Source organism: Pygoscelis adeliae, unplaced genomic scaffold (genome assembly GCF_000699105.1).
Source record: "Pygoscelis adeliae isolate BGI_AS28 unplaced genomic scaffold, ASM69910v1 Scaffold11, whole genome shotgun sequence".
In the NCBI taxonomy this organism is placed as follows: domain Eukaryota; kingdom Metazoa; phylum Chordata; class Aves; order Sphenisciformes; family Spheniscidae; genus Pygoscelis; species Pygoscelis adeliae.
The window spans coordinates 1,253,279-1,265,471 of NW_008824059.1; the positions used below are offsets into that span (position 1 = coordinate 1,253,279).

The following is a 12,193-nucleotide window of genomic DNA, read 5'->3' on the forward strand; positions in this document are numbered from 1 at the left end:
AATTTTAAGAAGTTGCATTGGCTGTAAAAAGGTGTGGTTGCTTTGAGGCTGTAGCAAAGAGAACTTAGAAACCAAGAGAAATTACACTGCTGGATGATGTTCCCATCTCTGTTGTGTGCGCTATGCACTTCATTTCCTCCATGTTCCTCTGCGAATAACTTTGCAAATTGCACCCAAAATGCATGATGTATCAGAAAGGCATAAAATGGCATGTGGCTGCAGGATGGTGGTGAGGAAAATGTGGACTAATACGGACTCTCAAAGGTAATCCCAGTAACCATGGACATTGTCCATTTCCCAGTGGTCATCTCCCATTGCCCAGAATGTAGAGCTGGACTGGAACAAATGGGAATGCTGGGGAACAGAGCAGCATACAACCTCAGCTGCCTTGCAGGGAATGGGGAGACCTTTTCATTTACATCCTGTTAATTAATTATGTCCTGCAACTTCCATAGGAGCCAACAAGCACCACAAACAAAAAAGAGAGAGACCAGAGAAAAGCATGCTTAAATATATTGCAGGAGTAAAGAACTAAGAAACTTCGGCTGAACTGGTCCCAGAATATAAATTGCACAAGATATTTCTCCTTACTAGAGTCTCTCAGTTCTCTGATCTTGCCCTCAAACTACATTATGCAAAAGACATCTGAAATTATCTTTGGTCATTTCAGTTTATCCCTTATTTTGCTGAATGATGGGTAGTGGATTTCAAGGTGACTTCTCATTTGCCAAAATCATTACGGTCTGTTCCTGACTGACTGGGTGGAAAAAGCAGTAAGAAGAGGTACTGATTCTGCACAAGCCCATCAGATAAATATGTGGCACTTAATTTCACACACCTCATACAAGCAGTCAATTAATGTTCCTGCTTTGGCACTGAACACAAATTCCATACATATGACTGGGCTTATTTCAGCACGTCCAAACCTCCATGCAAAATGGAGATTAGATACAGGTTCTGGCTGAGAAATTTGCAGAGAGATGTTACCCCAGGGTCCTTGCCACACAAGCACAAATAGGAGCGGGGACGTAGTTTCAATGCTGATATAGTCTCTGTTTACTGGATAAAAACTAATCAATTGTTTCCAGTGCCCTGATGAATATGATGCACTTCCTAATCCTGCAGTCAGTCTATTAGACATGGATTGAAGTCATCAGCAAGAAAATAATGTTCTCAGAGAGATGACACATTAGCTATATGCTCACTTGGGGCTATGTTCTTTTTGCCAGACAATAACCCTGTTCCAGGAGTGCAGAGACATACATAAGCAATAGGAAAGAAGAGTTTATTAACCAAGGTGATTATTGCATTGTTGAGAGGAAATTTTCACCATTGCTAAATTCTGTAAGAAAGTGCCTCATAATTTCTCAGAACTGGGAACAAAACGATGCTCTGGCAGAGAGCTGGGCTGTTCCTATTCTGTGAGGTGGCTGACATTGGCTGTGAGTTGTTGAGCCCAGAGGACAGCATGCAGGTGCTTGCTGAAACGTGCCAAGCCCCTGTTCCTGACAGAGCAGTTTCCTTCCCCCTCACCTTGCTGTGCTGGCAGCGGTGGGGGCTCACACAAGATGGGTATCCCACACTGGTGTCAGACTGGTGCTCAAGGAGAGGGGAAGCTGTTCCTCCACTCACGGTCATACCCTTGACATACCTGGGAAAGTGTGCACTGTTGTGATTTGTTCTGTAGGAAACTTCATTGTGAGGAAGCAACAGAGTGCATGGAATCAGTGATGACAGGGGCAGGAAGGAACAAGTGTTGGGTTCGTTGACATGGTAGTTGCTATTCAAGTGCCTAAACATGGGTGACATCAGATCTCTGATAGGTCCCACATCACTCCTTTCAGCACTCTGTGGATGTCTTAGATACCCTGGCATACCCCAAATGGCTCAGGTGCCTCTGAATTGAGCACTGGGAGTGTTACTCTGCTGAGAGGTCCGGAGGAGTGCTCTGACCACGCTGGCTTTGGGAAGTCATGAGCAGTTCATGCTGGAAGACAAGACTGTCTCAGCCTGTCTTTGACTGAGAAGCATGTGTGCAATGTGAAGGGTAGCTGACAGAAGGTTTAAAATACCTAAGGGAAGTCACAGTGGGAGAAAAGCTGTGGAGGCAGCTCTGCATCCCCACATGCAGACATGCGTGGGAACTGCTGGGTCCATTTCTAGGCAACAGAGAGCACCAAGGATGTAGTGAAATGTGAGCACTCGGAGAGGAGGAAGATGTTCTGCTAACACAAACAGGACTCCACGCAGGAGAAAGGCAGCAGGGAATGAGATGGTTTGACTCCTGCAGATTTTTTTTGCAGGAAACAGTTTAATTTGTGACTCTATAAAAATGTCTTCTGAAATATCTGCGCTCTACTTGGGTGGATTTTGTTTTAAATTTTTGTGGGAGATGAGGGAAGTTAGCAAATTTTGGACACTGCACAAAGCCAACACATTTGTCAAGGTGAAATTCCCCTTGTTGCTCAATTACTTTTGGGCAGAAGCTGCACTTTAATCTCAACCAGTCCATGGTTCAGAGGAGGTAAGAGGGTCTTGAGGCACGTAAGTGCATATCGAGCACATGTTACATTGCTCTTCATGAGCACACTTTAGAGGGGTGCACAACAGGAATGTGTCAACCCAAGACTTGAGCATTCTGCCTCTCCTCAGCTGTATCAGAGAACTTAGCCCTCTGATTTAATTTTCAGACCATACTTGAAGTGGCTACCTCCTTGGCCTTTTGACCCAGCTAATGCAATCCCGTCACTGGTGCAAGCTCAGCAGAGCTGAGACTCACAGAGCCCCCTGTATTCTGTTCTAGCTTTGCTTCTAATAATTGAAGCTCCATCTCTGCCTACTTTAATATCTGAACACCTGGGAGTTATAAATACAATTCAACAGGTCCCTGTCCCTTGGCTGAGCTGATGAAAGATCGTTTTCTATCCAGCTTGCAGCAAAGGACCATGATTTCAATACCAGACAAACTCAGTATCAGGCTGCAGATTGTTTGGACTTGACTTTTAACATCCAGGCTCAGTGCTAATCTTTATTGACAGTTTCCTCAGCATTAGCATCCTGACAGCGAGCATTTTGACACTGGCTGGGGACTCCCTCGGTGACCAACAAAATGAAAATAAGTAGAGAGACATCCTCCACCTCTCAGGGATGGCGGCACCTTTCCTGCTCCAGGAACCTCTCCAAACCTTGCCTTGTCTTCTGTCTGCACCCAGATGTACACCCCACAGCTCTGCTTCACACTTTCCTGTGTGCAGGGGAAGCATGGCCATCTCTAGAGCCCATCAGAACCCCTGGGGCCATGGAACGGCTTTGCCCAGGAGCCTCCAGGTTCAGAGCATTAATCAGAAATCTGGCACTATGAGACAGCAATTTGATTGTCAGCCCCAGTTAAAATAACCCCATAAACTCATTCCCATGGCTCTGGGGGTGGGAAAAGCACAGCTTGCTGGGGTAAAGGTAAGTGATGCTGCCTGAACTCATGCAGGCTGCAGTGGGGTCAGTCCACAGCACCATGACACAGCCCTCCATGGTAAGTGAGGGGTGACTCACAGTGCACCAGACCCTCTGTCCCACTGTGAGGAGGGCCGGTTTGTCCATGTGCTTTTGAGGAAGCAGTTTGCTTCTCTCCATAGTCACTGTGGACAAGGAAACAATGCCGCAGGATCCATTTTTCACCCATCTGCCGGTGCCAGTTTGAATTATGTCCAACAGCCTGTCACTGAGGCTTGCTCAGATATAACTCTTCTCCCTGCCGGAGTTTGTGGTAATGGCTTGCCTCTCTCAACTTGTTTTGGTGCACACTGTGGACATGCCTTTCTCTGTTGTTTTGTTTTTTTTTTTCAGACCAGCCACAAATGAACAACATCCTTACTTCTGCCACCGAACCCTATGATCTGTCCTTCTCCCGGTCCTTCCAGAACCTCTCTCAGCTCCCACCATCCTATGAGTCTGCCGTCAAGACAAACCCAAGTAAATATTCTTCTCTGAAGAGACTAAGTAGGTGTCAGCTCATTTCATTTCCTTTATATCTCATTGGCTTGTAAGCTGCAGTGGGCACAAAGTTAAGGCAATAATCTTCTCTCTGTCATTGTACTGCCCAAGTTGGCATCTCTGGTAATGATTCTTCTGGCTGTCACTTCCCATCAAGGAAGAGTACAGAGAAAGAGTCACTTCATTATTGTGAGAGCACATGTGGTTACTTGCTTACTGACCTCCTTGCTGTGCTGCCTCCCACTGCTTTGCCTCATATCTGCTCCTGATAGAGTCATCTGAGAATCCTTTTTCTTTCTGCTGGAATCAAGATGAGCCAAGCTGGCTGCCTCAGATCAGCTGAGCTCACCTCGGCATGCCCAGGGCAGATATCTCACAATCTGTGGGGGTAGCTGGAACCAGATGACAAACTCAAGCCAACAGAAAGCTGCTGAAATGGTTGGGAGCATCTATTTCAGTAGTAGCACATCTGCCTGCCTTGAGCACTGCTGCGATCTGCCATGTTTCATGGTGTATGTGTCCGGATCTGGTCCTGACCTATGCCGTACACTGATCCATGGTGCATCTCTGATATTTCAGCATGTTGCTCACTGCCCTGTTCACACTAGTTAATATCTGTTCTTTCTTGCTGTTTTACGTATTGCATTGTTCTGCCAACTTTCCTGTAATGCTCCAGCCCATCACCTTTACTGATGGCAAACTCTTCAGCTTTGGTGGGATTATGAAATAAGTGATACTGGTGCGGGCAAATGCTCTCTCCAGACTCAGACACTAGGTTTGTAGTAAGTTTCCATGAACATTTTCTGGATGAGGCCACGTATTCACACTGCCTAATTTAGAGAAATAACTTAGGTGTTTATACTTGCAATAGCTTCACTGAAGGTTGAGGAGCAGATCTTACTTCCTTAGTCTACATAAAATCTGCATTCCCAATTTAGCCAGCTAAGTGAAACACAGAAAACTAAGTGGCCTTTGAACTGTCCATAACAGATCTCTGTGTGGAAGATTTTCCAGGAGAGAAAATGGAATGGAAATGTAACACAGCGTAAAAAATCTCAGCCCCCTCCTTGGTGCTTCAGTGTGGGACTTACGTACATGTTTAACATTAAGGCAAATACATCTGATGTGTTTAAAAGCAAGCATGTGCTTAACTGTGTTGGAGAACAGAGATGAGGTATTTTGTGATTGGAGCCTACCATCTTCCCTGTTCAGTGTGCCATGCGCACAACTCTGCTTCCGCCATGAGCTATGTTCCCTGGTAGCATTTGGATCTCACACTCCCAACCATAAGGATTTTTCCCTCGCTGCATCCCAGTGATGAACTGTCCATGTTCTTGAGCAGCTTTGATGATACTACCTGATATTAGAAAACCCTTGAAATGATGGCATTGCAATATCACTGCTTTAAAATGTCCCCATTTTGAGGTTATGATTTGTTTTCATTTCTCAGCTGAAATAAAAATTTCTCAGCACAAAAAATATACCCCCTGGATAGCACTGAAAACTGCTGTTTCATTTGTAATTGATTTGCAGTGCCTGGGATTACCTGGGATACATACTTCCTATTCAGAGTCTGGGAGATCTCTGTCCTGGCATCACTGAGAACAGGTTAGAGAAGTGCTCACCAGGAACAGCAACAATGGCTGCTCCTGTTGTGATGCAGGGGATAGTCAAGACCTCTTCCAGCCAGTGGTTCATTTATTGCTTTACATATTGTGCACAGATGCTCAGTGAAATCTCCTTAAGCTCTATGTTAAAGTTATTGATGTATCTCACTGAAACATTAAAAAAACACAAATGAATGCTAACTGAAACTCCCACCCCTTCCACAGCCAACATCTGGAAATGTATGTCAGATTTGAACACTATCCTCTACCTACTCCTACAATGCTTACCTGATTCACACTGAGTATAAATTCACTCACACCAAGCAATGCCATCTGTGCACTGAGCAATACCTTACTAAGTGGTGTCTTAGCAGTCTGAGCCATCGGGTGCAGAAAATTTTGCTCAGCAGCTGAAGAAAGGACAGGCTCCTACCTGTCCAACCTGCCCCTCAGTAGATCACAGCAGAAGGGAATAAGTATTGAACTCTAGCACTGCATTTCCTAGATACTTGTCTAAAATGACAAAAATAGGTTTGTGTTAAGTTGCCAAGCTTAAATGTCCTCAAGAATGTGCTGAGCATAGTCAGTATTCCTCTCCTGAGCTTTTCCTGACCCTCTGGACAGTTAGTGTCCCTGTCCCCATTCAGAGGATACCTGGCGGTCAACCTGAATCTAAGAACATGAGAGTTAGTCTTTGGCCATTGACTAGAGTGGGGTTCGTTCACCCTCTTAACTTTTCAGCAGCATCAGCCCTGGAAGGGAATCCATGCACACTGCAGTGGAAATACCAGCTATTTACCCATCAATGCCAGGTCTAGATATAGTTCAGTCATCTTTGCAAGGCACCAACCCATCCTCTTGTAAAGCACCTGACAAATGCCAAACCAACTGCCTCACACTATATTTTTGAGTAACTAAATAAGCAGTTTCAGCTCTAAAAGTGCTAAGCACTCCACACTCCCACCGGGCTTGCATATACCCAGCACCTCTAGGATCACTGAATCACTTTCTTATAGCTGGTCTTCTCCGGAGCCAAAGGCAAATAAGCACCCAGCTCCTAGACCTTCTGTTGTGGTTTAGCCTGGCAGGCAGCTAAACAACACACAGCCATTCGCTCACTCCCCACCCCCTGCAGTGGGATGGGGGATAGAATTGGAAAACAGAAGTAAAATTTGTGGGTTGAGATAAAGATGGTTTAATAGGACAGAAAAACAAGGAATAATAACAATGATAAAAGAATATACAAAATAAGTGATGCACAAAGCAATTGCTCACCACCCACTGACCGATGCCCAGCCAGTCCCCAAGCAGCGGTCACCCCTCCCCTGGCTAACTCCCCCCAGTTTATATACTGAGCATGACGTCCCATGGTATGGAATGTCCCTTTGGCCAGTTTGGGTCAGCTGTCCTGGCTGTGCCCCCTCCCAGCTTCTTGTGCACCTCCAGCCTTCTCAGTCGATAGAGCATGGGAAGCTGAAAAGTCCTTGACTATTGTCAGCACTGCTCAGCAACAACTAAAACATCGTTGTGTTGTCAACATTGTTCTCGTCCTAAATCCAAAACACAGCACTGTACCAGCTACTAGGAAGACAATTACTCTATCCCAGCTGAAACCAGGACACCTTCCCATGTAAAATGCCAGCAATATCATTTTCTTACGACATATGAAGGAGCTAAAAGTAACACAAAATCTGGAAGAAGTAATATCTAAATGCTGGGCTTTGCAAATGAATTATTGGGGGTTAATTTTCATATTTAAAATTACCTGTTTCTAATGAAGTCCCTGCCATGGTTAAAAAAAATGAATGTTGTGAAGAGCTCATTAACAAACATTTCTATTCAAGTAGAACAAAAGGCATTAGATACTTTTTAATCTGTGTTTCAACTATTTGTCTGGGTTTCTTCAGGCTTGCCAGACAGCTAAAAGTCACTTATTTTCCCACAGTTAGCAGAGACAAATAGTGAAAGACAGTTTCTGCCCAAGAACATCTAAATTGAATAGTCAAGGCACATCCAGGAAGAAAGAAAATTTAGTATCTCCTTGCCAGAGATGAGGAGACAGAGCTCAACAAGGGTATGGTCAGATCCACCTCACCCTACTTTAGCCATCCAGCAATCAGGCATCTTGTCTGTTTGATGCAGACATCTCTATAATCAATGGAAGGACTGTCATCTCCATATTATGAGAAACCCTCTGAAGGTCCCAGTCTCTCATTGACATCTGGCAAGCTACCTAGCTCTTTGCTGGATAACAAGCCTAAGTTTTGATGCCTAGAGCTTAATGAAGTACATCCCACTTTAAGAGACTCTTCTAAGTGATTCGTGCAACAAGGAAGAGAAGAGCTATACCTGTGCGTCCCTGGGGAATGTGCCCAGCTTGGGCAGGGGAGCTCCTCACCGCTGGATTTGCAAGGCAGGCACTCACCTCTGCTGGCATTTGACTGAGAAAGCAGCACCATGGCTTATTCTCCTTCCAGAGCAAGGGCTTGAAGATGTCCAGGCCTTTTATGGAGCAGTAGGAAACATTTTGCTGGCTGCATAGAAGCCAGCCAGGACCAGGTCCCATGCAAGCAGTGGGATTTTTGCTTCCATGGCTGTTTACCTCCCCAGCTCGTACGCAGGGAAGAGAAAACAGGAAACCCATCTGGGGTTGCTGTCTGTGAAGCCAGGTAGGAGGATCTCTGAGGGACAGGGTACCACCTCCATGCGAAGCCCTATGCCAGCTTTGCCCTGGCAGCCCTGTCAGGGTGGCGTGTGGGAAGAGCAGTGGTGGGTGGGTGTGGGAACACACGGCTGAGTGAAAGCAGCCGTGTTAATTCTGTCCTGCCCAGTGCTCCAGGGAATTGCTGTTTCCAGCTAAGTGAGAAAGGTCAGTCAGGAAGGAGGTTAATATTTTCAGGCATATTGAACCACTTGGTATTGGCTAAAGAATCATTGCAAATGACTAGGCAGCTTGAAAATGTTAAAGCCAATTAAAACAGGAGGCAATCCCAAAGAGGAAATACACTGGAGCTGCAAAGAAAGAAAAGCAAAGAAAATACCTTTAAGAAAAACAAAGAAATTACTATGATAGCCTTACATACACACACACATTCACATATTTTAACCATGTTAACATACAACCATGGGAAGAAAAAATATCCTTGGCTTTTCCACACTCTCTTCCCAGAACGCCACAAATGTACCTCGTTTCTCTAATTACAGTGTCAGAGGAGCTGTGCTCTGCCTTTCTGCGATGGCATCTTAGACATGTTGAGGTGAGATGTGTGAGTAAGAGCAGTCATTTGGGGCTCTCCATCCAAATGGGAAGGAATAAAAACCTGCCTGAGGGCAAATCAGCTTATCCTAATGCCAAGTCAGATGAAGCACTCAAACACTCCTGAAGTTTGGCGAGACCAGCCCTGGTCAATGTTCCAGAAACTGCCAAAGGAAGAAAGAAAGGGAGGGGGCGGGAAACAAACAAAAAAACAATGAAAAAAAATGCAGAAATTGTGCAGAAAATGTAATTTCCAGTAATTCCACTTCCACATGTTTGGAAAAAATTAATGAGGCCTCAGAAGTATGAGATTGGCTATAAAAAGAGAAATGTCTGTCAATCAGTAGACCAGTGATTTCTTTCTGTCTGCTAATTGATTGTGGCCTTTTGGAATCCACTTAGGACACATTTTTGAATTTTTAAGCACATCCATGAGGGAGAAACCTATTTGATTGTAGTTTTAATTTGGCTAAAATTACAAATATCTGTTTTCATATGAATGTCAATGGAAAGATAAGGGGTAGCAGTATCAGAGCTTCACTATCCCAGTGAACTTGCTGGTGCAATGAGGATGAGATGAATGAGACTGGATGGTTTCATGTCCTGGAGGCATTTTGATTTTAGCAAGCTATGCAACCAAATATCCACAGTTCCCACCCCCACACGCTGGGTGAAGCACCTGGTGCCTCCAATCTCAAAAGCCTGGAGCTGTATTCATTTCATTGCTTTCCCCGGGTGCAGAAACACTGCAGTTACAGAGCTGTGCTGAGCTTCTCCCTCGGCACGAAGGCACACGTGATACAGCACGCTCGGCCTCTAGTCGAGCTACGTTCTCCATGACTAGTTCAGCAACTCTCATGAACTGACACCACCTTTCAGAGGCAACAGCCTGTTAAATGTCTGTCTGGTGCTTGCTTAAACCAGCATGTTGTTCATGGGAAACTGCCATTTTGGCTTTGATTCCTTTGGGATGGAGGTGTGAAGTTTGTCTACACCTGAAAATGTTCCCGGAATAGTTGTGCCAACATCTAAAATTGTATCTCAGCATCACAGGAGGAGACAGCCTGTACGAGCTTAGAAACACCTTTGAAACGAAATCAGTTCCCTGAATGGTTTAGCCACTGCCAGCAAAAGGCCATGCAGACTTCACACTGTTTACAGGGATGGAAGAGGGAAGGAAAGGATATTTTTAATGTTCCTAATTGGCAAAACTTTTAAAGTGTAGAGCATGCTGCATTTTTTATCCAAATTAACAAGGAACAACTTAAAACCGCTTTTAATCAACTGATTCTGCCGCCTCACTAACAGACTCGGACCACTGTAAACCTCACATGAGCTGGTTTAGCTCCTGCTGGCAATTAGTACAGCCAGGTGTAAGTATCCAAGCACATCTCCATTTGGGATGTTCTCTGCTTTAATTACATCTATTTAGAGTCACTTGGGCAAATCCAGTGGAACTTCTCTCATCCAGAGCAGAGACCAAGTGCCAGAGTGTTAATTGCTTAGCTCCTATTCTGCACCCAGCCTCAAGCATCATTATCAAGCCTGTGCACACTAAGTGTGTGCAAGTCTATCTATGGCCACATTATAGAATAAAAATGTCTAAAATTACTCTTGCCATATGGAGTTTCCCCAGTCCTTCTCAGGCTTCCTAGAAGATGATTTTAAAGACACAATAGTTTGAGGCCAGAGGAGTCTGACATTTGCAATGAGATACTCTTCCAAGGAGATTTTGATTGCAAAAAAAGACTCATTCCTACAACATATACTCTGGAGAGCAAATCCCATCAGCAGCAAGCATGCCAGTAGAGGAGAGCTCTGGACAATCCTCATGCCTTGGTGGTGTGTAGGCTATAAAGAAGAGGTTGGCAGCAGCAGCGGTGCCAACAGGCCATGCATTTCAGCACACGTGTTCTCAGCTTGTACTTTTGGATGCTGAGACAGGGGGATCAACCATCCTCCTCACAGATCCTCTGGATTATGTGGACTTTTTGTAGGACCATGAGGAGCAGCATACAGGGGGCACTGAAGAGAGCGCTGAATGTGTGGGAGAGGAGATAAGGAAATTAGTGAGTGACATCAACCAGCACAGGAGGCTTACGACACCCCAGGGTTTGGCTGAAGATCTTAAGGCACCAATGTGTAACTGTTGTCTTGTGAGCAAACTTCTGGGATGATGTCAGCACCAATCACGTATCATAAGGCATTGACATTTCCTCTGAAAGCACTCTGCCTCATGGGTCAGCCAGCCAATTGTCTTCATTTTTCAGCCAATGTGGTACATAAAACCTATAGTTTTATGGCTATGTCAGAGGAAATAGGAAATGTCCACACCATATTTACTACTAGGTCTGTTGATTGCCTACAGAGACTCTAAGCATCGGAAGTAGGACCATCTACCTCACCCGCCTCATGATTTCCCAGACTGTCCTGCAGCAGAGCTTTGCTCTTTTTATCACTCAAATATCCTTCTGAGGATGCATGTGAAATTTTCCTCGTCCACCATCTGATAATTTCCCACCTTACATCACGTACTACTGAATAAAATACTGGAGCTGAGAAAATCAGCGGGGTTCCTCTTTATTATCATTATCATATATCTTTATCATACTTGTCTTATAAGCAAAAGACTTTCCAAAAGAATTTTATGATAGGTCCCAGAAGCCAGCCAGGATATATAGGAGATGATGTCTTTGCCCATCGACACTTGGCTCAAGGCTGGTAGGTAAAGTACTTACTGGGTCATGTATGTGTGTTCCCAGCTCTGTAATCTCTATGCCAGGCTGCTCCCATAAGGTTACTTTGCAAGATACCTTGTTTCCTCTGTAAGGTGGAGAAATTTGCTTTAACTTTGCATGAGGAATCATCATCCTGCACACCAGTGGGTGTTGTGCTGTCTTCTCCAAGGAGAGGATGGCTCCCTGCCAGGTGTCTGGGATGAGTCTCACTCTGGGGTCTTCTGAAGTCACTGATGAGCCAAAAAGGACGAGAGATGAATCATAGAATCATAGAATAGTTTGGGTTGGAAGGGACCTCTAAAGGTCATCTAGTCCAACCCCCCTGCCATGGGCAGGGACATCTTTGACTAGATCAGGTTGCTCAGAGCGCCGTCCAACCTGAACCTTGAATGTTTCCAGGGATGGGGCATCCACCACCTCTCTGGGCAACCTGTGCCAGTGTTTCACTTCCTTAGATCTAGTCTGAATCTACCTCCCTTTAGTTTAAAGCCATTTCCCCTTGTCCTATCGCAACAGGCCCTGCTAAGACATTTGACGCCATCTTTTTTATAAGCCCCCTTTAAGCACTGATAGGCTGCAATAAGGTCTCCCCAGAGCCTTCT

General features: G+C 45.0%; 1 protein-coding gene across 1 annotated transcript in view; it reads left to right on the forward strand.

The window, feature by feature from the left end:
* The window catches only part of SHISA6 (shisa family member 6), a gene marked incomplete at its 5' end in the record, with an annotated part of 266,943 nt that overhangs the window by 250,768 nt on the left and 3,982 nt on the right, over window positions 1-12,193 (forward strand). The window contains one exon of the mRNA XM_009334072.1: window positions 3,844-3,996. Coding sequence (XP_009332347.1) covers window positions 3,844-3,996 — 153 coding nt within the window. The remainder of the gene's footprint in view (window positions 1-3,843; window positions 3,997-12,193) is intronic.